Source organism: Arvicola amphibius, chromosome 4 (assembly GCF_903992535.2).
Source record: "Arvicola amphibius chromosome 4, mArvAmp1.2, whole genome shotgun sequence".
NCBI lineage: Eukaryota > Metazoa > Chordata > Mammalia > Rodentia > Cricetidae > Arvicola > Arvicola amphibius.
In genome coordinates this window covers 152,675,456-152,703,045 of record NC_052050.1, presented here as the reverse complement: position 1 = coordinate 152,703,045, position 27,590 = coordinate 152,675,456, and the positions used below count along the sequence as shown (strand labels likewise).

Below are 27,590 nucleotides of genomic sequence, written 5' to 3'. Positions count from 1 at the left end.
GATTTACCTACAGGCTGGTTTTCCTTGCATTATGTTTAAAAACCACTTAAGAGTGAGTACATATAATAATTGTCTTTCTGCAACATCTCCCGAGGAAATTGGAAGCACAGGAACCTTGGGGGAGGGTTGAAGGGAGGAGGGGAGAGGCAGGAAGAGGAGCAGAGAAAAATGTAGAGCTCAATAAAAATCATTAAAGATACAATTTTCTTTCTGGATTGGGATTATCTCACTCAATATGATGTTTTCTAGCTCCATATACTTGCCTAAAAATTTCAAGAGGTCATAATTTTTTTGCTGTGTAGTACTCTGCTGTGTAAATGTACCACATTTTCCTTATCTGATCTTCACTTGAGGGGCATTTAGATTGTTTCCAGGTTCTGGCTATGACAAACAATGCTGCTATGAACATAGTTGAGCACATGTCCTTGTGGCATGATTAAGCATCCTTTGGATATATACCCAAAAGTGGTATTACTGGGCCTTGAGGGAGGTTGTTTCCTACTTCTTTGAGAAATTGTCACACTGACATCCAAAGGGGCTGTACCAGTTTGCATTCCCACCACCAATGCAGAATTGTCCCCTTTTCCCCACCACCTCTCCAGCATAAGTTGTTGTGTTTTTGATTTTGGTTATTCTTTTTTTTTTTTTTTTTGGTTTTTTTTTCGAGACAGGGTTTCTCTGCAGCTTTTTTGGAGCCTGTCCTGGAACTAGCTCTTGTAGACCAGGCTGGCCTCGAACTCAGAGATCCGCCTGCCTCTGCCTCCCGAGTGCTGGGATTAAAGGCGTGCGCCACCACCGCCCGGCGATTTTGGTTATTCTTATGGGTGTAAAATGGAATCTCAGAGTTGTTTTGATTTGCATTTCTCCGATGACTAAGGATGTTAAACATTTCCTTAAGTGTCTTTCAGCCATTTTGGATTCCTCTGTTGAGAGTTCTCTGCTTAGGTCTGTACTCCATTTGTTTATTGGACTATTTTTTCTTTTGATGACCAATTTCTTGAGTTCTTTGTATATTTTGGAGATCAGCCCTCTATCTGATATAGGATTGGTGAGGATCTTTTCCCATTCTGTAGGCTGTCATTTTGTCATGTTGACAGTGTCCTTTGCTTTACAGAAGATTTTTAGTTTCAGGAGGTCATTTATTAATTGTTTCTCTCGGTGTCTGTGCCATCAGCGTTATATTTAGGAAGTGGTGTCCTGTGCCAATGCGTTCAAGTGTACTTCCCCTTTTGTCTTCTATGAGGTTCAGTGTGGCAGGATTTATGTTGAGGTCTTTGATCCATTGGACTTGAGTTTTGTATATAATGATAGATATGGACCTATTTTCATTCTTCTACATGTTGATATCCAGTTATGCCAGCACCATTTGTTAAATATGCTTTCTTTTTTCCAGTTGATATTTTTTGCTTCTTTGTCAAAAATCAGGTGTTCAAAGGTGTGGGGATTAATATCCGAGTCTTCCATTCAGTTCCATTGATCTTCCTGTCTGTTTTTATGTCGATACCAGGCTGTTTTCAGTAATGTATCTCTGTAGTAGAATTTGAAGTCAGGGATTGTGATGCCTCCAGAAGTTCTTTTATTGTACAGGATTGTTTTGGCTATCCTGGGTTTTTTTGCTTTTCTATATGAAGTTGAGTACCATTCTTTCAAGGTCTGTGATGAATTTTGCTGGGATTTTGATGGGCATTGCATTGACCCTGTAGATTGCTTTCAGTAAGATTGCCATTTTTACTATGTTAATTCTACCTACCCAAGAGCATGGGAGATCTATCCACTTTCTGATATCTTCTTCAATTTCTTTCTTCAAAGATTTAAAGTTATTGTCATACAGGCCTTCCACTTGTTTGGTCAGAGTTACTCTGAGATAGTTTATTCTATTTGTGGCTATTATGAAGGGTGATGTTTCTCTGATTTCTTTCTCAACCCATTTATCATCTGTGTAAAGTGGGGCTACTGTTTTTTTTAGTTAATCTTGTATCCTGCTACATTACTGAAGGTGTTTATGAGTTGTAGGAGTTCCTTGAGGCTGCTTGTGTTAACTATCCTATCATCAGCAAACAGTGTGAGTTTGACTGCTTCTTTTCAAATTTGTGTCCATTTGATCTACTTTTGTTGTCTTATTTTTCTAGCTAGGACCTCAAGAACTGTATTGAATAGATATGGAGAGCGTGGACAACCTTGTCTTGTTCCTGATCTCAGTGGGATCGCTGGAAGTTTCTCTTCATTTAGTTTGATGTTGGCTGTTGGCTTTCTGTATATTGTAAAAGAAGGGTACCCGCTTGTTTGTCCTGGCTGCCCGGCTAGCTTAGCCCCAAAATAACCACACAGAAACTGTATTCATTAAAACACAGCTTGACCCATTAGCTCAAGTTTCTTATTGGTTAACTCTTATATTAATTTAACCCATTTCTATTAATCTGTATATCCCCATGTGGCAGTGGCTTACCAGGAAAGATTCTAACCAGTGACGGTCTCAGGTGGAGAGTCCATGGCTTCCTGTCTCTCTCTGCTTTCTTCCTCCCAAAATTCAGTTCTGTCTTCTCCACCTACCTAAGTTCTGGCCCATCAGGCCAAGGCAGTTTCTTTATTCATTAACCAATACAAGCAATGCATAGAAAGAAGAACCTCCTACACCAGCATATTGCCTTTACTATGTTTAGGTATGTTCTTTGTATCCCTGCTCTCTCCAAGACCTTTATCATGAAGGGATGTTGTATTTTGTTAAAAGCTTTTTTAACATCTAATAAGATGTTCATGTGGTTTTTATTTTTCAGTTTGTTTATATGGTGGATTACATTGACAGATTTTTGTATGTTGAACCATCTCTACATCTCTGGGATGAAGCCTACTTGATCATGGTAGATGATGGTTCTGATATGTTCTTGGATTTGATTTGCCAGTATTTTAGCATCAATGTTCATAAGTGATATTGGTCTGTAATTCTCTTTCTTAGCAATGTCTTTCTGTGATTTGAGTATCAGGGTAATTGTAGCTTCATAAAAAAGTGTTTGGCAATGTTCCTTCTATTTCTATTGTGTGGAACAATTTGAGAAGTATTGGTATTAGTTCTTCTTTGAAAATCTTGTATAATTCTGAACTGAAACCACCTGATCCTGGGCTTTTTTTGGTTGGGAGACTTTTGATGACTGTTTCTATTTCTTTAGCAGTTATAGGTCTATTTAATTTGCTTATCTGGTTTTGATTTAATTTTGGTAAGTGGTATTTATCCAGAAAGTTATGCATTTCCTTTATGTTTTTCAATTTTGTGTAGTACAGGTTATCAAAATATGACCTGATGATTATCTGGATTTCCCCTGTGTCTGTTGTTATGTTCCCGTTTTCATTTCTGATTTTGTTAATTTGGATATTCTCTCTAGGCCTTTTGTTTAGTTTGGATAAAGGTTTGTTTATTTTGTTGATTTTTCTCAAAGAACCAACTCTTTGTCTCATTGATTCTTTGTATTGTTTTCTTTGTTTCTATTTTATTGATTCAGCTCTCAGTTTGATTATTCCCAGTGGTCTAGTTCTCTTGGGTGAGTTTGCTTCTTTTTGTTCTAAAGTTTTCAAATGTTATGTTAATTCACTAGTGTGGAATTTTTTTCCAGCTTCTTTATGTAGGTTTTAGTGCTATGAACTTTTCTCTTAACACTGCTTTCATTGTGTTCCATAAATGTGGGGTTGTTGTCTGGTAATTTTCATTGAGTTTTAGGAAGTCTTTAATTTCTCCCTTTATTTTTTCCTTGACCCATTGATGATTCAGGTGAGTATTGTTTAATTTCCATGTATTTATGGGCTTTCTGGAATTAGTGTGGCTGTTGAATTCTAGTTTTAAGCCACGGTGATCTGATAAAATACATGGGGTTATTCCAATTTTTTTGCATCTGTTGAGGTTTGTTTTGTTACTGAGTATATGGTCAGTTTTTGAGAAGGTTCCATGAGGTGCTGAGAAGAAGATATATTCTTTTATGTTTGGATGGAATAGTCTATAGATCCCTGTTAAGTCCATTTGAGTCATAACATCTGTTAGTTCTCTTATTTCTCTGTTAATTTTTTGTCTGACAGACCTGTCCAGTGGTGAGAGTGGGGTGTTGAAGTCTCCCACTATTAGTGTGTGGTATTTAATATATGATTTAAGCTTTAGAAGTGTTTCTTTTACATATGAGGGTGCCCTTGTATTTGGGGCATAGATGTTCAGTATTGAGATTTCCTCTTGATGGATTTTTCCTGTCACTAATATGAAATGTCCTTCTTTGTCTCTTTTTATTGATTTTAGTTTGAAGTCTATTTGTTAGATATTAGAATAGCTACATCAGTTTGATTCTTAGGTCCATTTGATTAGAATCTTTTCCCAACCCTTAACTCTGAGGCAATGTCTGTCTTTGAGGTTGAGGTATGTTTCTTGTATGCAGCAGAAGGAGGGATTCTGTTTTCATATCCAATCTGTTAGCCTGTGTCTTTTTATAGGTGAGCTGAGTCCATTTATATTAGGGATATTAATGACTATTGATTGCTATCTCCTGTTAATTTAGTTTTCATTGTTGGTGATGTTAATTTGTGTGTTTTTCCCTTCTTTGGGATTTGCTGGGGTTCCTGTCTCCCTTCCGCATAGATGATGATCTCATGTGGGCAACATCTGAGAGGCAGAAAGTAGAACGAAAATATCACACATTATTCCAGAAAATGGTTCCCTTCTGCAGTTTCCAGAGCTACCACCCTTCTATGTAGGAAGCTGTTTTTCAAGACTCTGTCAACAGAGATTACGAAGTTGAAATTCCCACTTTGAATAAGCCAAGGGGGAGAAAGTCCACTTTGGAAGTGTTAGCAGGGGTCAAGAACAGCCTCTCATGGATGAGCAATGGCAAGGCCTTGCCAGCGAGAGCTTGAGACTTGCCACCCCCATGATGTGCAAAGGACCCTCACCTGTGTGTGCTAGGCCATCGCTGTGCCTCCTCCCATGGTCGGCTCTTGGTGTTCAGTCCCCAGGTGTGTGATTCTCGTCTGTTTATTTGTTTGGGAATTTTGTTGGCTTTAGTTTTATGAAACAAGCTCTTACCCAGGCTGCCCCCAAACATACCTGCCAGCTTCAGCCTCCAGGGTGCTGACCATGATCCACCGTACCCAGCTCCCATATGGTGACAGCTTAGGCACAATATTATATAAAGGTAAACCATTATAATACTTTCAAAATCACTGTTAATCCTAGTGAGATTAAAGGGGGTTTTCGCACTGTTTAAAAAATACAATCAGCATTCTGTACCTGGGTTCCAATTCATGGATTCAACCAACCACAGGCATAAATATTAAAAAATAAAATTTCAGAAAGTTCAGAAAGCAAAATTGAATGTTATCATGAGGGAAGGGCTACGCTGAAATCAGGAGAGTGAATTGACCAGCGGACATATCCTGCCATGGCCCCTTGACACTCCAGCATGAGTGGTTACCTGTATGACTGCCTCTGTGCTGGACACATGTAGACTTTTCTAAATGATGCCTCGGATTTACATTGTGTTAGGCGTGTTAGTCATTTGACGATGATTAAAATATATAGAAAGATGTGAGTAAGGTATAGGCAGGTGCATTTATGTGATGTAAATCAGGGGACACAATTAGAGAATACAGAAGAAAATGTGTATGAGCATCCTTGGATTGGGGGATCCTGGAGTCCTGGGACCAATTTCCTGCCAATGCCAAGGGAGGGTTAGATGTAGTAACAAGATGGGACATTCCTGCTCTTATTCAGCAGCTTTGATCTTGGAGTTTAAAGGTGAACTTTTGCATCCAGCCTAAACAGGCTCAGGACCTAGTATTGCTGTTTACTCTCCATAAACACACAGTCTTCTGCAGTACGGTTCCTAGACCTCCATTAATAGCTCAATTAAATACCTGTGGAGACATGGCTGTGATTGCCAGGAGCAAATGTTAACTATTGTTTATTAGGTGTTTTATTTTGTTTATTTTGTTTCTTAAGTTTAAGTGTTTTGCATTGGCTACTTTTCTTCAGGTGCTCACCCAACTTTGGAAAAAAGTTAGAACTTTTATTTGGAACACAGGATTGCAGCATCCTGAATGTTGAACTGTATTCTTGGTTCTAGCACAGGCCACCAGCAGGGTTCTGGCTGTGTTGTAAGGCTACCAGACACTGACTAGGAGCAGCAGGTGCCAAGGTCCAGAGGACACTGGCTCTTCTTATGCTTCTCAGATTTGGAAACAACTTGGGTTGAATGGTGTGGATGGTGAGGTTGGGATGGTATGGGCAGTGATGTCAATCAGTATGGAAAGCTAATGGAAGAGACACCAGGAGCATTTGGTAGACATACAAGTAAGGGGTGAGAGATCCCAAAGAGACACAGAAAGGAAGCGGCATGAAGAAGGTGGACATTGGAACTGGGTATGTAAGGCGCCTTCTTTTAAAGTAAAAGAATTAAGTCTACAATTAGTAAACATCACCAAGTTGACTTTATAAAGTCCTATGTTTTCTCTGAAGTCCCATTTTCAAGTTGTCTTTATTTGTGGGAGAGGACACATGGTACTTGCAGAGGTCAGAGGGCAATTGTAGGAACAATCTCTCTCCTTCTACCACATGGGTCTGGGAATCAAACTCAGGGTTTTAGGCTGGGCAGCCCCTTCTGGCTGAACCTTTCCATGAGCACCTGGTGCCCCACTTATGAAGAAATAGATAATAAAACAAGTTCTAGAAAGAGTCACTGTAAACAGGAGGTATTTACTTTATCACTCGGGGATGGGGTCTGAATCTGTTTGGTTTTTCTGAGTATTTCTGCATATGAGCTGCACCAGCAAACCTAATGCTCCATCAGGCTCAAAATCAGGGCAAAGTGATCAGTAATGTCTTCCCATCCTGCTCAAAATCAGGGCGAGGTGATTGGTAATGTCTTCCCACACCACTCCATGAATTTGTATGACCCAGTGGAAAACTGGGCAGTAGAATTTGAAAGGAAAAGGCACCAAATTCCTCCAGAAGCTTAAGCTAAGCAGACCCAGCTGCTGAACATCCTGGGTGTTTTCCCATGATTTCATGTTTGACAAAACAGCAATTTGGAAAAGTGGAGAACGTGGCTTTTGAAAAAGCTTGAGAGAAAATGGCCATTGTGAGAACACGTTGGTCCAAACTCCCTGCTGCATCTCTAGGCGAGTATCATACAATCTTCTCCCTGTAGAGCTAAGTGAGGGGCTGGACAGATGGCTCAGCAGTTAAGAGCTGTGTTGTTCTTGCAGAGTTCAGTCCCTAGAAACTATGTTGGGTGGCTCACAATTGCCTGGAAGGACAGCTCCCGAGAATTAGATACTCTCTTCTGACCTCTCTGGGCATGTTCAGTCATGAATTCATAACCCCATACTGGTACACAGGAATGCACAGATACAAAAGTAAAGACATATCTTAAAAAAAAACTTAAATGGTGCCTTTGTTTTTTTCTACGTATCTAAAGTTGCCAAGAAGCTAGCAAGGTTTTTATGAGGCTCTGGAGGGGTCTGGCTGAAATCTAGACACTAAGCTTGCTATTCTGCTGAGTTATGCAGGCTTCCATTTTTGTTTGGTTGCTGTTTTGTTTCCTCTTTAATGGATGATGATCTTAACCTCATGGCCTAGCCATAAAAACACAGGCCTCAAAGCAATTTGCTAAATTACCTGCCCAGTAACTTTTGATGGAAGTCACATGTGTAGATGCAAAAAGCCCATAACATTTGCATAAAGCAATGTCATCTATTTGAAGCTGTTCAGCTGTGTCACCAGCCACAGTATGGACTTGAGGTGTGTGCTGGCAGCCATATCCTCCCACCCTTCCCCGGAAGCTCACGGACCATGTTTCTCTTTTCTCTGTCTTTGTAGCCAGAGCTACCTGCAAGCTGCCAGCGAGGTGCCTGTTGGTCACAGCCTGGACCCATCAGTCAACTACAACTCCCCAAAGTTCCGGTCCAGGAACCAGAGCTACATGCGGGCCGTGAGCACCCTGAGCCAGGCCAGCTGTGTGAGCCAGGTGGGGCCTCTTCTAGGCTTTTCTATAGAGGATGCAGTCTCGGGATCTGTGCTGGAGTCAGAGGCTCCCATGGCGGGACACTGCCCAGGCACCCATGGGCAGTGCTCTCCTGCAAGGAGCTTGCAACCATTTCTCTTGATTTAACGTGGGCTTTCTTCCTCTTCCAACAAAATGGCCTCGTTGGCTTATGCTGCATCCTCCTAACAGGGCCACCAAGGCCTAGTGATTGCCACAGAGTAACACCACAGAGGTTACCTGCCTGGCACAGGCAGAGCCTTGGTTTCCTCACCAGCACTACAGACAGAAGGCCTGGGTACCATCTGCTCCTGGGACAGATCTTATTTCTCATAGACACCTAGTCTCGATGCAGGATCCAGGGTCACCACAGAGTGAGAGGGGTTGGACCCAGAAGAGGGAGAAGCACTAGGTTTCTCACTTGGGCAAACAGATGAAAGAGTCTACACTAACAACTAGCAGGGGCTGCTGGGGTCATGAGTCCTGTGATGCGCTTTAGCCTACCTTAGCAATGATTTCCTATTAGAAACTAGGTCAGATTGCCATGGGCCAGAATCTTTTAGGAACTAACATGGGAAGAACTGTTGCTACTATACAAGTCAGGACTATGGGGGCTTAGCTCTGAAAATCCCATGTTCTACATACCTTTAGTCCCAGGCTACCTGGAAGGGGACCCCTCCGTCCATAACTGCCACTCCTGCAATATTATTAGAACACACTCAGATCCTCATAATTAGGCTACAGTGGTGGCCTGTTTCACCAACAACTCTCCATTTCCACAAGAAGAATCAAAGATGATTTGGAAGGTACCCACAGGTCAGGTGAAGGCAGTGTACGCTGTGACGACTCTCCTCCCAGGATAAGCATTGCTGAGGTGGACATCCATCTTCTAAAGGCAACACTTTCCCTTTCTCCCTTTCAGTTAATTCATTTTCCAAATCATTTGCCTGTGTGTGTGTGTGTGTGTGTGTGTGTGTAGTATGTAGTGTGTATATATGTATGTGTATGTATATATGTGTATGTGTACATATACACATATGTGTATGTGTGTGTGTATGTGTGTATCTGTGGGAGGGTGTTATATCCTGGAATTACAGACAGTTGTGAGCTGCCATGTGGGTGCTAGCAATTGAACCCAGATCCTCTGGAAGAGCAATCAGGGCTCTTAACCACTGAGCCATCTTTCCGACCCCTCCAAATATAATTTTAAAGCTGTTATAGCCGGGCGGTGGTGGCGCACGCCTTTAATCCCAGCACTCGGGAGGCAGAGACAGGTGGATCTCTGTGAGTTCGAAGGCAGCCTGGTCTACAAGAGCTAGTTCCAGGACAGGCTCTAAAAAAAAAAAAAAAGCTGCAGAGAAACCCTGTCTCGAAAAACAAAACAAAACAAAACAAAAAAAGCTGTTATGAAGCAAGGCATGGTGGCATATGCCTGTAACTCCAGCACTCAGAGACTGAGGGAGAAAGATCATGAAATCAACCATCAATCTCTAGTCTATCTCCTTTAAAATTTCTATAACAATAAAAAAAAATCTTCCTTCAGTCTCACCCACACCTCATTTCTCCATGAAATTTATTCTTCAGAATTGTGGAGTAAAAAACCTAGAACCACTGACTCCTGGGTTATGCCCACCTGAGATGAGAGTCGTCTCCTCTATACTTAAGGGTACCCCCCTTCAATTCAGCCAAAGTCCAATTTGGAGAATAAATGAGTTAATCTGAGTTACTTACTGGAGCACGAATAGCTGAAAGACAACTCCAGCCCTAAAACGTTTGCCCCAACATGGGAAACGACCCAGGAATACTGCCTCCCTGGAGATCCCTATGCAATGGGCAGTCAGCTTGATAGGTTGAACAGTCTCTTCTCCCCAGAAGTCTTACCACTTCTATAACATTGCTGAGTAGTCTTATAAATCTTTTTTTAGTTTCAGGAACTTCCTCAGACTTGTTTGTTGCTTGAGTCTTAAGAGCTTACCCATGCCCTGCGGGAGGGAATATTGTTACATGATAGAGCCATATAACTTGAAATATTTCCATGCTCCAGTGCACACAATCAGACCATCACATCATTCAGCCTCAGAATGCTCTCATCATTCCATACTGAAGCCCTAGCTCCTTTCCCCAGTCCATGGTCACCCCTTTTCTCCATTTTGTATTGTTTTAGATACCTGGTGTCAGTGTGGCTACTCAGCAGGGAACCTTCTGGAACTAGCTTATTTTGCTTATCACATTGTCTTCCAGATTTATCCATGTTGCAGCCATGTGTTCTAAGCATTGACTTGCTGTGTCCTTAAGATTTCATGATGTCATGCTGTATCTTGTCTCCTCTGAGATGTCTGTCTCTAACTGATATCACACACCTTCATGATCAGCCTTGCTCTGGTCTGTTCCATCTTTCTTAGAGCTGGTTTCATGAATCACCCCACCCTGCCCCTGATTCTTTGACAAACAGACTTTTTTTTACTTTTTTTTCCTTTTTGCTTGGTTTTTTTTTCTTTTTTGTTTTTGTTGTTGTTGTTTGTTTGTTTGTGTTTGTTTGTTTGTTTTTTGAAACAGGACTCCTCTGTAGCTTTGAGGCCTGTCCTAGAACTAGCTCTTGTAGACCAGGCTGGCCTCAAACTCACAGATATTCGCCTGCCTCTGCCTCCTGAGTGCTGGGAATAAAGGTGTACACCACCACTGCCCAGCTTGACAGACAGACTTTTAAAGTAATATCTTCCTTTAATCTGTCTGCCAGCATGATCCAAGTACTGAGAAGCTGTTGGCGGACCAGCTGCCATGGACTAGAAAGAACAAGAATGAAAAAGAAAATCTTAGTTCTCAGCTGTTTGTGTGTGTTTGTAGAAGGGGGTGATAGTGGGAGACAGGGAGAAAGGGAAGGGGTGGAGAAGTCAGGATGAAATCTGGTTTAAACATGACATCAGATAGAGAGGAGCCAGAGTTTCCTGGCCTTGGGGGCAAAGATGTCCCATTGGTGTGGGGAAAGCATGGGGACCAATTGGCCTTGGAGCTGATGAAGTAACTCCAGGCAGGGTCTACAGTTTTCTGGTGAGGGGTTTGAAGTAGAGATGGTCACCACAGAGAGGGGAGATGTGTTCAAACTCTGAACTAAAGAGAGAAGAGGAGCTTGAAGAAGACTTTTTATGACCTTAGCTTGTGGCCTAGTTAAATGGTAAAGAGGTGGGGGCATATCTGGATCATGGAAAACCCCACCTAATAATGTGCTCCAATGTTGATCACTGTAGCCATAGACAGTTGTGTGCAGTGACCTGATTCTCAGTACTTCAGTGAGACAGACTCTGTCATGGGCAGCTAGGATGGAGAAGGAGAGAGCCAGCGTGGAGACAAGTGTGTCTGCCCGTGTCCGTCAGGCACCGAAGATAAACACCAGATCTCAGAATGGAGGTCCTCACTAAGCCCGTGGTATGAGAGACGGAACAAAGAGAAGTACTGGAGAGGGAGGGGATCAGATAGCAAGCATAGGCGCTGTTCTGTGTCCTGAACTCTGGCTGGCTGCATCCCCGGGATCCTCCATAATGCCACTGACCAATGTCCTCTCTGTACATGTGTGTCAATGTAGAAAGACACGCCTGAGAGAGACCCATAGAGTGTGAGAACTTGAAGGGTGGCATGTCATAGTCTGTTTTCCTGTTGCTGTGTTGGAAATCACTGACAGAGCAGCTTCAAGAGGAAAGTTTATTCTGGTTCACAGCTCCAAGGGGCAGCTCATCACTGTAGAGGAGTTAAGGCACCAGGGGCTTTGAGCAGCTGGTCACATGGTGTCCACAAGCAGGAAAGGAGAGCCATGGATGCTTGCGGCTGTTCAGCCCCTTTCTCCATTTATGCAGTCCAGGATCCAAACGGGGTGGGTGGGTGGTGCCTCCCAGAGGTGGGTGGGTCTTCCCACCGCAACACAGTCAACATAGTCCCCCACAAGCATGCTCAGAAGCCTGTCTTCCAGGGGATTCCAGATTCTGCCTGCCATCTCAGAAGTCATTTGCCAAGACGGAGTCAGTGAGTGGGGAGAACTCCCCGGGATGAGCATGGGCTGAGCTCTCAGCCTCTTGCCTCCAACACTGGACATAGACCTGAGTTCGCTAACCCCCTTTAAGCTTCTTTCACTTAAAATTTTCCATGTTCACGCTTCTCCCACCGAACCCTTCAACCTGGTTTCAATTTCTGTCACCCCCTTTACTGAATTTCCAGTTAAAAATCTCCAGCTTCAGCCTGTGGACATCATATAATATGTGCATGTGAGCATCACCATCAGGACACGTAGGAAAAACATGTTCTCTTGGGCCCCGGTGACTGAGCGGATGGCCCAGCCCATGTCAGTTTAGCCTGTGATCCCACCAGGGCTGACAGGCTCCACCCAGTGATCCCCAACACAGGGAAAGTTAAGTTCCCACAGTGAACTGATAGGCACAACTTAAGACACAAGATGAAAAACTTACTATGTTTATCTGCTATGCTTGCAAGTCTCGAGCTAATAGGGGGAAAATATGCTTGAGATTTGAGTCAATGTACCATGTTTCATGTGTACAGAACGCCTCACAGGCAGCCATGTCTTCCCCACCCTGATTCTGCTCATGATGCTGTAATGGTGATGAGGGCAGGAGTGCCTCTGCCAAATTTGGGATTCGTTTCCATGACAATGAGCAGCAGCTGACTCTCACGTCCTGAAAATGAACTAAAAGTAGCTGATGCACTTGAACGTGTGTGCTTACTTCTTCAGCCTCCAACCCAGAGTCAGCCCGAGCGGTAGGTAGCTGGGGAAGACGAAGGGGTCACTGGGGAAGGAGAAAGGCCCGAGAGTGTGGACCTTGGCTGTGTACCAGGTGTTTCGGGAGGCTTTCACCCACCCTGGCTCCTAGTCCTTGTGATGGCTCTCAGCCTGGTGAGTCCCCAAAACATCCATCATCTGTAGCTAGTTATATACCTTCCTGTTTTGTAAGAGATAACCTAAGAAGTCAGCCTCCAAGCTTAACGGAGTCCCTGTGCGGATTTCAAACTAGCTGCACCGAAAATATAAAGCTGTCACCACGTCCTGTGAGTGCACTCTGTCTCTGGTTCTTGTGTGACGTGGCTGCGACCCACCCTGGCAGATCCTGGCGTCACGTGTGTTATTGCTCTTCCAGATGAGCGAGGCAGAGGTCAATGGGCAGTTCGAGTCCGTGTGTGAATCTGTCTTCAGCGAAGTTGAATCTCAGGCCATGGACGCCCTTGACCTGCCTGGATGTTTCCGAACAAGGAGTCACAGCTACCTTCGGGCCATCCAAGCTGGTTACTCCCAAGACGATGAATGTATTCCCGTGATGACACCCTCCAACATGACCTCAACCATCAGGTCAACAGCAGGTAAATGGAACGCCCTTTTTTCACCTACCTAGCAGAAAACCTACAGGTGTGTTTGAGTGTTTTGGCTAGAAGGGAGCTGCCCCTTCACCGCAGGTAAAATTTCCTCACAGAAATTACCATGCATCACGTAATGACATTCGCAGTAACATTCTGAAGCATTTCTTTTGAAAATAGCCTTGCTTTTTTTCTCAGGAGGAACTCTAGAAATTACCGAGGTTCTTTGAAACAATCAGGAGTAACTTTCATTAAGGTCTCAATGACAGGCAAGAATATAAGTGCCGCTGTTTGGGCAGTCCTTGTGTTTTAACGCCAGTATTCAAGAGGTTGGAGCGAGGCTCAGGTGGACTGTGCCACGGCCCCTGCAGTGGTTCTGCATTGCGGAGCCCCGTCTCCGTCACTGCCGCTCCGTAGCAGATCCATAAATGTGATTCATCACAACTGAAGCAGTGGTTAGTGTAAATTCCCTCATCGACTTAAGCTTGGAGGATTCAATGTCACACTTTCCCTTCGGTTCTTATGGAAAACTATATTCCCGCCCTTTGAAGATTTACCGCCGAGACCAAATGCCACCACCCACTAGTTTACTGCACAATTATTATTTATATAACACAATGAATATACATGGCCCAGAGAAATCCATAAAACACAGCGAGCTGTAAAAGTTTGCCATGCTCCAGGTGAAGGCTGAGGAGAGAAGCCATAAAACACCCCAGTGTCAAAAAACGAGCTGTCTCGGACAGCCTAAGATTCAGACTGCTGTGGCCAGATCCAAAGAATTTAAAATACAGTCCTAAGAAGAAACAGAACAATCTTTGTCCATATTAAATGATGTCAGGTAGGGGATGTGGCAAGCAGGAGGGAGTCAGAGGGCCTCCCACAGCAGGCCTCTTTGGTCAGTGCTAATGTGAGCCAGGACCCATGAACCCACACACTACCAAGTGACAAACTGAAGAATTTTTATCACAGGGTACATTCTGCACTATCATTTGCTCTTTAGAGAGAAATCCTTCACGCTGGAGTCTATAGGAGAATAAACTCGTTCAAGTTTCTTTCCGTTGCTTACCTTGGCGAGGTCTGGCGCACGTCCATTTCTCTGAGTCTGTTGTTGAGGTCTTCTAAAGAAGTAATAACCCATGAGTAATGTGTTTCAGAGAGCATGATGAGCACTCTTCCACACCAGCGGTGGAAACTCACGTGTTGTGGGATGTTTGCACACTGCGGGAAGATGTATTTGCTGGGATTGGTATACCAAAAAGCTGAGCAGCCAATAGCTAGGCAGGAGGCATCGGCAGGATTTCCAAGGAGAGAGAGGAAGAGGAGGAGGATGGAGGCATGCAGGAGAAGCCAGGAGACATAGAGGACACAGGAGGTACAGGATGGAAGAGAGGTAATGCCATGTGATAGAATGAAGAGTAATATCAATGAGTTCATTTAAATTATAGGAGCTAATTAGAAAAAGCCTAAGCTATGGACTGAACTTTCATAATTAATGAGAAGTCCCCATGTCATTATTTGGGAGCTGGATGGTGGGACAGAAAGAGACCCATTAAACCCACTGTCTTTTCCTGTGCCTGGTGGCCCTAACAAGACACTGACCCATAAGCCACGGGCCTTGATGAGAGATGCCCAGTGGAACATGGCACTCTGTCCTCCTCACAGCTTTGTGAAGAGCAGAGGGCACACCCCAAGTCTGTGACTTGAAGCAGGCAGTGCTGCGCATGTCAACAGGAAGACACAGTCGTGGGGTTCTTGAGACTGGCCGTCACAATCGGGTTCTCTCAGAGGTCCAGTGCCATGTGCTCCGCTGCCTCAGGGCTGTCAGAGATCGCTGTCCCTCCTCTGCCTGCATGTGACAACAGAGCTAATTTAAAACTTGGGGAAGGAATGAGATTCGCAGTCAGTACACTAACAAGCAACCCTTGAAAGCTAGGCCTGTGCAATATAATCCTGTCACCCCAACATCCAAGAAGCTGAGATGGGATTGAGAATTTCAGGCCAACCTGGGCTACCTAAAGAGTCCCACACTAGCCTGAAGTTCTCGGTAAGATGCTGTCTTAAAAAAGTAATTAAATCAAAAGGCAACCCCTTCGAAGGGAATTACTCATGTTCACCAGTGTTTGTCGAGTGCCCCCTACAAGCAGATGAACAATTAAGCATTTTCATGGTCTTCAGAAAGGCTTTGAAACAATAATTATGTGGTAGAAAATGGCTTTGCTGTTTTTAGAGCTGTCGTTAGGGAGAGAATAGAAATAGAACAGATTTCACAGAGATAATATAAGAATCAGTACCGAACTCAGGCTGAAGTCCTGATTTATGTACACAGTAAGTCGTTCTTCCCCGGCACCCTGCGCATTCTAAAACTCCACACACAAAATAAATTTTTAAATGTTTCTATTCAAAGTTTCCAATGGAAGTTGGCCTAGTTACTGAGTCAAACTCTCTTCTAGGCTATGGGATAAATAGCAGCATCATAGCCGCAACGGTAGGTCAGATGAGAGCAATGTTAGGCAGCTAGAGGAAAGCCGACATTACGAGGGGGTAGCACGGTCGCAGCTGTGAGAAGCCAAAAGCTCAGGTCAATACCACGCCCACCACCACTGCTCCGAGTATAGCCTATTGAATGCCAAGGATTTTTCCTTCACTCAACAGACACCAGATAACATGCGACATGGTCTGCTTAATAAGATTGTGAACAATGTCAAGGATTTTTATTAATCTGGAAAAACGGTAGAGAGGAAAATTCCCCGAGTCACAGAATTCAAATTTAGTGTGGTGTTACAGACCTCGCTCTGCCTCTCTGTGCATCAGGTCACGTTGTAGTCCTAACAAACAGTTTTTCCTGAGAGCCCGGGGAGCAACAAGTGCCCTAGTTCTGTGTTCTTCAGCCCCCTCACAGCTGTGCAAAAGCTCAAGACAACTTGAATTATCCTCTCTGCTTTTCTGGTGCTTTTAACACGTGAAAATTTGGGGTGTCCTTGAGAGCAACAGAGCCTTCTCAGCTCCTAGGTGGACTTTTAACTTGGGTGTTAGGGTGCCAGACATTCGTGTTCACACAAAACTTGGAGGGAGTCGGTGCCTCCAGGTTCTCGCCTTTCAAATTTGAATAATGAAGTTTATAAGAGGTAGGTTTTAGGAAGCATTTCATTGTTGGGAGCTTGAGAAAGATGACAGGAGATATCCCCAAAGGGTCAGATGCTACTGAAGGTCACAATCTTGGAATCATGAAGGCTTTACTTGACGGAGACGTGGGAGCAGAGACGGGCCAGTCAGTCTAGATCCCAGTTCAGCTATCCAATGTCTGTCAGTTTCTGCCACACCCTCCGTATGAATTCCAGAAAAGGGGTGCATTTAGAGAGAAAGATACAGAAAACGCAGGCCAGTCTGACATCCCAGGTCTCTAGCCAAGGCAGCAAAGACATTTGTCTTAAACACTTCTGCCATCTCCTGCCTGTAGCCAGGACAAGGATATCAAAGGGGCTAAGGACATTTGTAGCTTTTAGTCAAAGAGAACCTGCACTTTTGTGACCCTAAACTGACTAGCTGCTCCTCTCCCATTCTCAACACCTGCTACCTTGTGACACACATGTAGAAATTAGCCCACCCAACCCCTGGAAATCTATAAGATGGAAAAACTCCCTGTGACATAGAACTGAAGGGAACTGAAGGATCTGAGTCACCTGTCTCTCCCGTCATGGCCCCATCATGACTGCCTACTGCCATGGCACCCAGTAACTCACCCAGTATTCTGGGACTGAAGTATGTCTTCCTCGGCATCTCCCTTGTGCTACCCATGACAGTTCTGTCTCCTATCAAGCTGCTCTTTGGACCCGAGGGCTCAATCTCTCTGTCTTCGGGAATGCATGTGACTGCTTGCAGACTTGATGTTGCCACCCTCCTAATAAAACTCACATGGCAGGCAAACCAGATCAGCTTCCTTCTAGGACCCTGCCTTCTTTTATCAATTTTAGTACTATCCGTGCCAGTAGTGAGAGGTGAGTCCCGCCTTTGGTCGGAGCTTTCTGTCCACAAGGCAAGTGGATTTAAGTCATTTTATTCTTAAGTACTTCTTGGTTTTGGAAACTGTTATACTAGCATTTGATGGCCACCTTCATTCACATTAGAGATTATTTTGATGAAATAACACTCTTCTATTATCCCGGGGCACTTGGGGTACAGCTCAGCAGTAGGGTATTTATCTGGAGTATAAGAGGTTCTGGGATTTGTCTCCAGGACTGAAAGGGATTAAAGAAATGTTTTCCTTTTATGACTCAAAAAAAATCTACTTTCAGAAACATCTCAAAGTGATTGTTTTGAAGTATAAGATGCATTTAAACATGTTCTTTACGGAGGCTTGAAAAATGAAAGCTGGCAGTATTAGATTTTCTCACCTTATAAACATGTAAATCTAGAAGCCCGGTGCTCATGCAATAAATCAAGTGTCAAATGTACAGCTGAGTGAATTCCTATCGATTTTTCAGAGCACAGTAGACAGTCTTAACCTGGACCCTGGCAGGTGCATACTACCAGCTAAGGTCACCTCTCCTCTCACCTGCAAGCGGGGAGCAGGAAGTCCAGCCCACCAAGCTCCACTCATCTCTCTTTGTGGTCACCAGCAGGCACAGAACACAGCCCTGAGCAGGACGATCCTACCCACCCATCATGCTTCTCGTTATGAAAAGCAGTGGGTGTTGATTATAGACCCCCTCCTTAAATGAAGTGGTTTCGCAAACATCTACCTTCCATTTCACACTTGGTTTCTCTCTCATCTATGAAATGATTTATCAGGTAGATTTTCTGGTCTAAATACTCATTCCACCCAGTTTTTCGAGGGGAGGAATAACATTGGTCCTGTGGAGGGAAGCAGTATAAAATTAGATGATAATGGTTTTTCTCTGGGTCAGAAATTGTCTCCACACATGTCACAACTAATTCCAGAAGTCATCAGAACCAAGGGAAAGCCACCTCAGGATGACAGAGGGAAGAGCACAGACCTTCTTTATCTTATTATTCATATTTCAGCAGTGACTTCTCTCTCCAGGGTGCATAATAACTCTGTTTCCAAGACAAATCTTCGCTAACACACCAGAGGAAAGCTAGCCTCATATTTTTTGTGTCTTGAATATTAGACAGAGGGAAAACTGTTCTCAATACTATGAATTTTGTCTGTACTTCTTTGCAGAATTCTGTGTTGTGTGTACATTAGGTCTTTACAGAGCGGTATGCCAACTTTCTGGCCTGAGCGTTGCTTGGAGCTTTGTGACCAAGTCCCCAACTTATCCAAATCCAAGTGCTTTTTAATAAGGTAAATAAGAATCACAAATACTTTGATAAATAAATGAACAGAGAACTTTGACAAAAGATCACATGGTCACTTTCAATTTCAAGATACAAAAGTCCAAAATAAAATAAAGAAAATTCGTATCGAAGAAAAGCCTTACGCTGTATTTAGATTATGAGCGTTTATGAGGTGTGTGCTGCGTTTAGAACACGGACAACTTGCTTTGAATGCAGAATTGTCTTGGGTCTGAGATTCACCCTCAGACATGAAGCCTGGGAACCACTGCAAGTGATGAATCAGTCATCTACAGACACCTGCTGCATGACAAGAAGATGCATACGGAAAGTGATGGCAGACGCCATGGCAGACTCCAGAATCCCCCAGTTACAATGAGGCTGGCTAGAAGTCCAAGGCTGAGTAGTGTGAGCCAGCGTAGGGAGGCATCCAAGCCCGGAGTCAAGAAGGCCCTTGATGCCGGGGATCCAAAAGCACTGAACAGGAGGGAAGGAGAAGCAAATATGGCAAAAAAAAAAAAAAAGGTTCGGGAGCTATGTAGCAGGTTCTCTGCACTGTGGGTCAGCACTGACACAGCTCGGAGACTGCTGAGTGACCCCGCAGCAGTAAAGAGTTCCAGGATGAGTTAAGTCTTCCAGAAACTCTGTTGAATCTCTTCCCATCGGGCCCTCAGCATGCCTCCTTCGAGATGGCCTCTACTGAGGTGATGGAGCTACAAGGAGATCACCTGTTCATCAGGTCTATGGGAGGAGGAGATTGCAATGCAGACTCGCAGAGGATTGATCATGGGAACACAGAGAGAAAATGTCACCTGCAAGCCAAGAGGAGAGACCTAAGGAGGAGTTAACCGTGGCACGTTAACTTCAGAATGCATGCTTCTTGGTGTGAGCAGAAATGGCCCAAGGCAGTAGTTTCTTATGCAGCCAAAAGAGTAATGACCCAAAAGATTTGAAAAGTCTGACCTTGCCCTACCGTAGAAAGTTGTAGAGACTACTCAAACCTAATCCTACAGGTAAAGGGGACAAGGACTAGGCAGCACTGAGCAGCTGGAGCAGCCTCCTGAGGGTGCTCCTGTATAATTGGTTAGAGTCTAGAACACACTGAAGAAGTTTTAGCCTCCAGCTCTGTCCCCATGAGACTCCAAAAGGCTGCTGGCCAGGTGACACGGATGATATCATCAAGGAGGACAAATCCCTCAGTTGTCAGATATAGTTGCAGGAACTACAGCCCCAAATGGAGACAGACCAAACACTGAGGGAAACAGAAGACAGGAACTAAATCCAGAGACTGGCCTTGCCAGCACCCCCCCCCCCCCCGCTACCCTCTGAAGTTTAAAGTCACACCACAGGAATGGAAGTGCCAGGGCACAGAAATAGGATGGAAGGAGCAGCTCCATCCTGAGAAGACAATTTCTTTAGGGTGGGCCAATGATTTGGGAACAGCTTGGATGCTGAGTGCTGCTGGCAGCCAGTAGGAGGCCTGCCACAAGAGAGAGTGGCGTGGATCTGTGAAAGCCGAGGCACCTCTGTTGTGTGCCTTCACCCCACACAGCACCAATGACAAACCAAAGGAAGAGTCCATCCAAACCTAGCTTGGTGAACCAGTGAATTTGTTGGGGTTCCTTATGAGGAGTCTGGGTAAGGTGTTAACTTAAAATATCATGGCTGAGGACTCAAAGGCAGATGATGACAGAGAGGCCTATATAGCATGGGTGACAGCTCACAAAAGCTGTGACCCTGGAGCTCCCTGTAGGACTCACAGACAGCTCAGCTATTAGGAGAGCCCCTCCATCTCCATCAGTCCTTACTGCTTATATAGCCCAGGGGTAGGGTGTCATAAATCTTGTATTTCTGGAACCTTCTAAACCTTAAAGTTCTAGTTTACCTTCTGGGTCTTAAGAGCATCCCTCCAGAACTGAACATTTCAATTTATAGAGACCACCATGCAGCAGCCTCTAGGGGCTCAAGGTGGTCCTGACGTTCAGTGACAGACGTGGAGTCTAGACTAGAGCTGCCCCCAGGAAGAGGTGACGAATCTGGGAGAAGAGAGAGTGTCAGCTTCCACGCACTGAGAAATAGTCTGCTGAAGGATACCTCCAAGAGAAGAGAACTCCCAGACCATGGGGCAGAGGGCTACCAGAAGGAGCACAGGGCCCCCATCACAACCCAGGATGCAAGGTTGCGTCTGAATTCTGGCAATGTGACAAGTTAGAAAGATTGCTAAAGGGCCCTGGATAGTGCCAGTCCACTGTGGAACAGTGCAGATCTTTGCAGAGAGGAAGCCAGTCTGGGATCATCCTGTTCCGCTTAGACGGTTGCAGAACCGGGAACACCAGTAAGGCGCTGGGATTGGGGAAGCCTTAATGAGCAGGTGTGCTCCATCCAGACTCACTGCTGTAGCTCGTGGCCATAGCCCTATGTCTTCAAGCCACACAGACCTGTCCTGTGAGCTCTATAGAGATCCCAACTCTAGCTTGGGCCTCAAGGTGATAGTCAGACACTCTTCCTCTGGGATCCAAATGGTAGTCTAAGAATCCCTCCTTACCTTTTCACCCAGGGGAGTCTTCTGGCTTCTGCCACACCAGCCACACAGTCCTTAACTGTTTCTGTTGCTGCTGCTCCTTCACTGACTGTGGCCTTCCTGTCCCTACAGGTAGTACCCCAGTAATGTTATTGGCCCACTAGGTAAGCCAGAACCATGCCCCATCTCAAGACCCTGTGCTTAGTCACATCTGTGACATTTCCTGTGTGCTCAGTACCAGGTTCCAGGTTATTGACCTGGCAGGCTTGGGGTGGTGGTGGTGTCTAACTCAGGATGCTTCAGGAAACATTAGTTGAGTATCTGTACAAATGAGATCTTCTATAAGTTGGGGCAAGTGTGAGTGCTGCCGTCTCTCCCACACTGGACTGTAGAGACCTGCTTTTCATTTCAGGACCGAAACCTAAAATCCTACGTGGTCAGAGCCCACACTGTAAAGCTCATGTACTTTCCTCCTGCTTACAATAGTAGAATTTCTGCCCAGACCGCATCTTCTTCCCACACCTGCAGCTCAAGTCCACGGTGAATCATAGACCCCAAAGTGATGACAGCATGTATAGGACAGCTCAGAGTGTTCCCGTGGATGTCCAAGGTATCTCTGCACTAGCTGTGATCCACCTCTCAGCTTCTCAGAAGCCACCAACACACATCGCTTCTGGGAATTCTGAGAAGCCTCCAGATCTTTGCATTGAATTGAAACACAGGTTGTGTCTTTGAAATCTCGCCCCTGTATTTGCAGCTTAGAGAAATATGCTTAGGACCAGGGACCTGGCCTCTTTCTTGTGTCTGAATTCGGGTCCAAGGCAGGCCCTGTTATCAGGGCTATGGGTTAGCATAGCCTTCGGAAATGAATAAGAAAGCAGATGTGACAGGGTGGGCTGGGCAAGTCTATATCCATCACAGGAGGAGAATGCAAGAGGCTGCATCATCTCAGGGGCTCAGCGAGAAGCAGCCTCTGAGGAGGGTCAGCACGCATGGCCACAGGGCATCAGCCAGTGACTCATCTGACACAGCCACAGGATCCCAGAGGTCAAGGCAGTGAAAGAATGACCTGCAGGGACTGCTTCCCTTACCAAGAAGGACCCTGGCTGTGTTCCTGTGTTCTGCTGCTGTGAGAAAGCCAACTTGAAGATAAGAAGGGTCATTGTAGGTCAGAGTTTTAGGATTCAGCAAGGTTCTATGATCCCATGGATGTGGCCTTGTGAGAAAGTCCAACATCTTGGCAGAGGGGCCTGGTAGAACAAAGCATCATGGTAACTAGTAGCATCATGGTAACTAGTAGGCAGAGAGGTAGAGAGAAGATGGGACAAGATATACCACTCAAAGCCACCCCTCAAGTGACCCATCTCCTCCAGCCAGACCTCACATTCAAAGAGACCATTCAATACAAACCCTTCAATGGATCACACAGTGGGTCAGAGCCTTCCTTTATGGTCTAACAGCCTCAACGGTACGAGAGCCAAATTTTCAACACATGTGCCATTTGGGGGACACTTCACAGCCAGACCAGAACCCTGGCAGTAACAGCTTGCAAAGCAGAGTACACCGCGCTCACAGCAGTACATGGTTCCAGAGCTGAACCCCGAGCCCTGTCTTTAGACCCCATAGGGATCCCCCAAAGACTCTACAAACCCAAGCATAGCTAGGGTAAAAGTGTGTATCTCGTTTGCTGGCTATGAGATTCATCTTAGCCTCCTCCAGTCACGGTACCTCCTCTGAGGCCTATATACAGATGCTGTTCATATGTCTTAAAGTCACAGTAGTCACTACATCATTGTCAGGTCTCTGTTTTTGTCCCATCTGGGCCAGAGACTGCCATCTGGGGACAACAGAATACTTTCTATTGAGACTGATTAATTCTTTGGACTATCATGGGCCAAGGCAATGAAGAACCCCATGCTCTATGCCCATCATTCTGGCCAACCCAACCAGAGAAATTCTAATGTGCTATGCATGCACTTTCCAGCCAGGAAAGGTACGCAAAGCCCCATTCTGTCCATCTCCAGTTTTGACTTTGGCCATCTGCTCACTGTGAGTTTCTCAGCCAGCGTTGCTCCCCTCCAACCTTGCAGCTCCCTGTTCTCGCATTTACATGATGAACTTGAAGCTTTCCCATGGCAGAGCTATTTCTGTCCCAGACACTAGGATGTAGCTGTGATCTTTCTTGGTTACCTCACATTTAGCTCCTTGTCTATGAGATGGTCTCCTAGATGGAAGCTTCATTAGAAGCTATCCGTTTAGATGCCAGGATCTTTGAAAGGACAATACTCCATTGCATGTGTTCATCATTGGCCCAGAGTCCTGTCTGTTGAGTTTGGTCACCTCATACCTATCTACAGCCCCCTATTCCTCTTCATCAATGCTTCAGAATCTGCTGTGTTAACCCTTAACCTTCCTGTAACTCCAGCCTATGTTTTCTTTATTTTTTGTTGACTTTATTGAGCTATACATTTTTCTCTGCTCCCCTTCCTTTCTCTTCCCTCCCCTTCAACCCTCTTCCATGGTCCCCATATTCCCAATTTACTCAGGAGATCTTGTCTTTTTCTATTTCCCATATAGATTAGATCCATGTATGTCTCTTTTAGGGTTCTCATTATTGTCCAGATTCTCTGGGATTGTTATTTGTAGGCTGGTTTTCTTTGCTTTATCTTTAAAAACCACTTATAAGTGAGTACATTGATAATTGTCTTTCTGGGTCGGGGTTACCTCACTCAATATGATGTTTTCTAGCTCCATCTATTTGCCTACAAATTTCAAGAGGTCATTATTTTTTCTGCTGTGTAATACTCCATTGTGTAAATGTACCACATTTTCCTTATCCATTCTTCAGAAGAAGGGCATTTAGGTTGTTTCCAGGTTCTGGCTATGACAAATAATGCTGCTATGAACATAGTTGAGCACATGTCTTTGTGGCATGATTTAGCATCCTTTGAATATATTCCCAAAAATGGTATTACTGGGTCTTTCTTGAGGAAGGTTGTTTCCTAATTTTCTGAGAAATGGCCACGCTGATATCCAAGGGGCTGTACCAGCTTGCACTCCCACCAGCAATGCAGGAGTGTCCCCTTTACCCCATAACCTCTCCACCATAAGTTGTCATCAGCATTTTTGATCTTGGCCATTTTTATGGGTGTAAGATGGAATCTCAGAGTTGTTTTGATTTGCATTTCTCCAATGACTAAGGATGTTAAACATTTCCTTAAGTGTCTTTCAGCCATTTTAGATTCCTCTGTTGAGAGTTCTCTGTTTAGGTCTAAACTCCATTTTTTATTGGATTATTTTTTTTCTTTTGATGACTAATTTCTTGAGTTCTTTGTATATTTTGGAGATCAGACGTCTGTCTGATGTAGGATTGGTGAATATCTTTTCCCATTCTGTAGGCTGTCATTTTGTCTTGTTGACAATGTCCTTTGCTTTACAGAAGATTTTTAGTTTCAGGAGGTCCATTTATTAATTGTTTCTCTCAGTGTCTGTGCTATCAGGGTTACATTTAGGAAGTGGTCTCCTGTGCCAGTGCATTCAAGTGTACTTCCCCCTTTTGTCTTCTATGAGGTTCAGTGTGGCTAGCTTTATATTGAGGTGTTTGGACTTGAGTTTTGTGCATGGTGATAGATATGGACCTATTTTCATTCATCTACATGTTGATATCCAGTTATGCCAGCACCATTTGCTAAATATGCTTTCTTTTTTCCATTTGATATTTTTTGCTTCTTTGTCAAAAATTGGGTGTTTGAAAGTGTATGGATTAATATCTGGATCTTCAATTCAGTTCCATTGGTCCTCCTGTCTGTTTTTATGTCAATGCCAGGCTGTTTTCAGTACTGTAGCTCTGTAGTAGATTTGAAATTAGGGATTGTGATACCTCCAAAAGTTTTTCTATTGTACAGAATTATTTTGAAATCCTGGGTTTTTTGCTTTTCCATGTGAAGTTGAGTACCATTCTTCCAAGGTCTGTGAAGAATTTTGCTGGGATTTTGATGAGCATTGCATTCAATCTGTAGATTGCTTTTGGTAAGATTGCCATTTTTACTATGTTAATTCTGCCTACCCAAGAGAAAGGGAGATCTTTCTACTTTCTGGTGTCTTCTTCAATTTAATTTCTTTCTTCAAAAATTTAAAGTTCTTCTCATGCAGGTCTTTCACTTGTTTGGGTAGAGTTACTCCAAGATATCTTATGATATTTGTGACTATTATGAAGGATAATGTTTCTCTGATTTCTTTTTCCGGCCCTTTTATCATCTGTGTACAGGAGGGCTACTGATTATTTTGAATTAATCTTGTATCCTGCTATGTTATTGAAAGTGTTTATGAGTTGTAGAAGTTTCTTGGTAGAATTTTTGGGGTTGCTTATGCAAACTATCATATCATCAGCAAATAGTGAGAGTTTGACTTCCTGATTTGTATCCCCTTGATCTCCTTTTGGTGTCTTATTGCTCTAGCTAGGACCTCAAGAACTATATTGAATAGATGTGGAGAGAGTGGACAGTCTTGTCCTATTCCTGACTTCAGTGGGATCACTGTGAGTTTTTCTTCATTTAGTTTGATGTTGGCAGTTGGCTTGCTGTATATTGCCTTTATTATGTTTAGTTATGTTCCTTGTATCCCTGCTCTCTCCAAAACCTTTATCATGAAGGGATGTTGTATTTCGTCAAAAGTTTTTTCAGCATCTAATGAGATGATCACGTGGTTTTTACTTTTCAGTTTGTTTATATGGTGGATTATGTTGACAGATTTTTATATGTTGAACCATCCCTGCATCTCTGGGATGAAGCCTACTTGATCGTGGTAGATAATGGTTCTGATGTGTTCTTGGAATTGATTTGCCAGTGTTTATTTTGTATTTTTACATCAATGTTCGTGAATGAGATTGGTCTGTAATTCTCTTTCTTAGCAATGTCTTTATGTGGTTTGGGTATCAGAGTAATCGTAGCCTCATAAAAAGAGTTTCAACCTATGTTTTCATTGCAGCATATGTAAGCAGCTCACACTTCTTACCGTGGGTTCTTTTCCCTTACTTCCTAGACAGAACTAGCTCCTGGCTCAGGAGGACTTCAGCACCTTAATGTAGTGGGACACAGACACCCGGTCCATAGCAACCTCTTTATTTTCTACATTAATATACACATACATGTTGCAGAAGTTTAAACATTTCAATCATTATATTTCAGTGTAATATTGTTTTCAAGTCATTCACATTTCCCTGCATACAGGCGCTATCTCGGAGCATTTGTAGGGTTATCCAGTCATTTGCAGGACAGGATGAAGGACCAGAGCAGGTTGCATTTGTGCGGAAACTCGTTAGAGTCTAAGGGTGTGGGACAGAGTGACAAAGACCGTGCTGTGGGTTAATCTCAGGGTCCTCCAGCTCTGGGCACAGAGCATGTGGGTCCAGGCACCTTGCTATAAAATGCCTAGGTGTGGGATGGCAGAATTTGTCTTCTGACAAGGATGCCACAGTGAGCTGGCCATTAGAAACCAGCAGCAGTGGCTCCAGCCTCCACCTACAAGGCTCCATGAAGCCACTTAGAAAATGTGTCCCGTTCAGGTTATTGAACAATACTGAGTTCATAGTCTGGTAGATAGTTTAGCCCACAGCTACAGACCTCATCTATGGGTAGGTAGCATCTCTCCTAATACTAACTGGGGCATTACCATGCTAAAGGCATAGTGAAAGATGCATAAATATATATTTACTTCTCTTGACACCCATATGGTGCAGGGTCAGTAATGCAGATGAGTGACAGACTGGAAAGTTTACATGTAATGGCACTTACACCAAGATTTACACTGTCTGTGGGTCCTTCTGTATTCAAGTATTTAAGCGCCACTGACTTCATGGTTGTCTCGGACCTCGAGGTATGCTATTCTCTTTAGAGGCTCTCTTTACAAGGAGTATAACTTGACCCTCTGAAATGGTGTTGTTCAAGAAACTACATATGGTGGTTTTCTTTAAGTAGCCCAATTCCAATCCTGAGCCCCAGGCCCTCCTGCAGAAATGCAGCAGTGGTCCCAGATGAGTGCATGATCACAGCAACACCAAGAGCCTCAGGAGGCCTGCAGGCTGAAGGAGACCTCCTCCTCTAGCCCACAGGTCCAAGCCAGCCTCCATGGGATCTCATGCCTCCTTCTGCGTGGGATCCTGGGAGTCTATTGAGTCGGCATGGGCTGTACCAGGACAGGGATAGGAGCTCCCCTGCAGAGCCTTTCCCAGCCTTCTTCATTGCCCACAAGATGCCCTTCCCTCAGCACCTCCTCTCTCTGTGCCTCCTCTTGCTGTGCCCCCTCCTTCTGTCCCTCCTCCCCCTGCACTTCCTCCCCTTCACCTCCTCCCCCTGCACTTCCTCCCTCTGCACCTTCTCCCACTGCACCTCCTCCCCTTCACCTCCTCCCTT

At 44.3% G+C, this 27,590-nt stretch overlaps 1 protein-coding gene across 1 annotated transcript in view; it reads left to right on the top strand.

Moving 5' to 3' along the window:
- The window catches only part of Dlgap2 (DLG associated protein 2), a 154,926-nt gene that overhangs the window by 90,740 nt on the left and 36,596 nt on the right, over positions 1–27,590 (top strand). The window contains exons 5-6 of the mRNA XM_038326895.1: positions 7,847–7,994; positions 13,148–13,367. Of these exons, the coding sequence (XP_038182823.1) occupies positions 7,847–7,994; positions 13,148–13,367 (368 nt within the window). The remainder of the gene's footprint in view (positions 1–7,846; positions 7,995–13,147; positions 13,368–27,590) is intronic.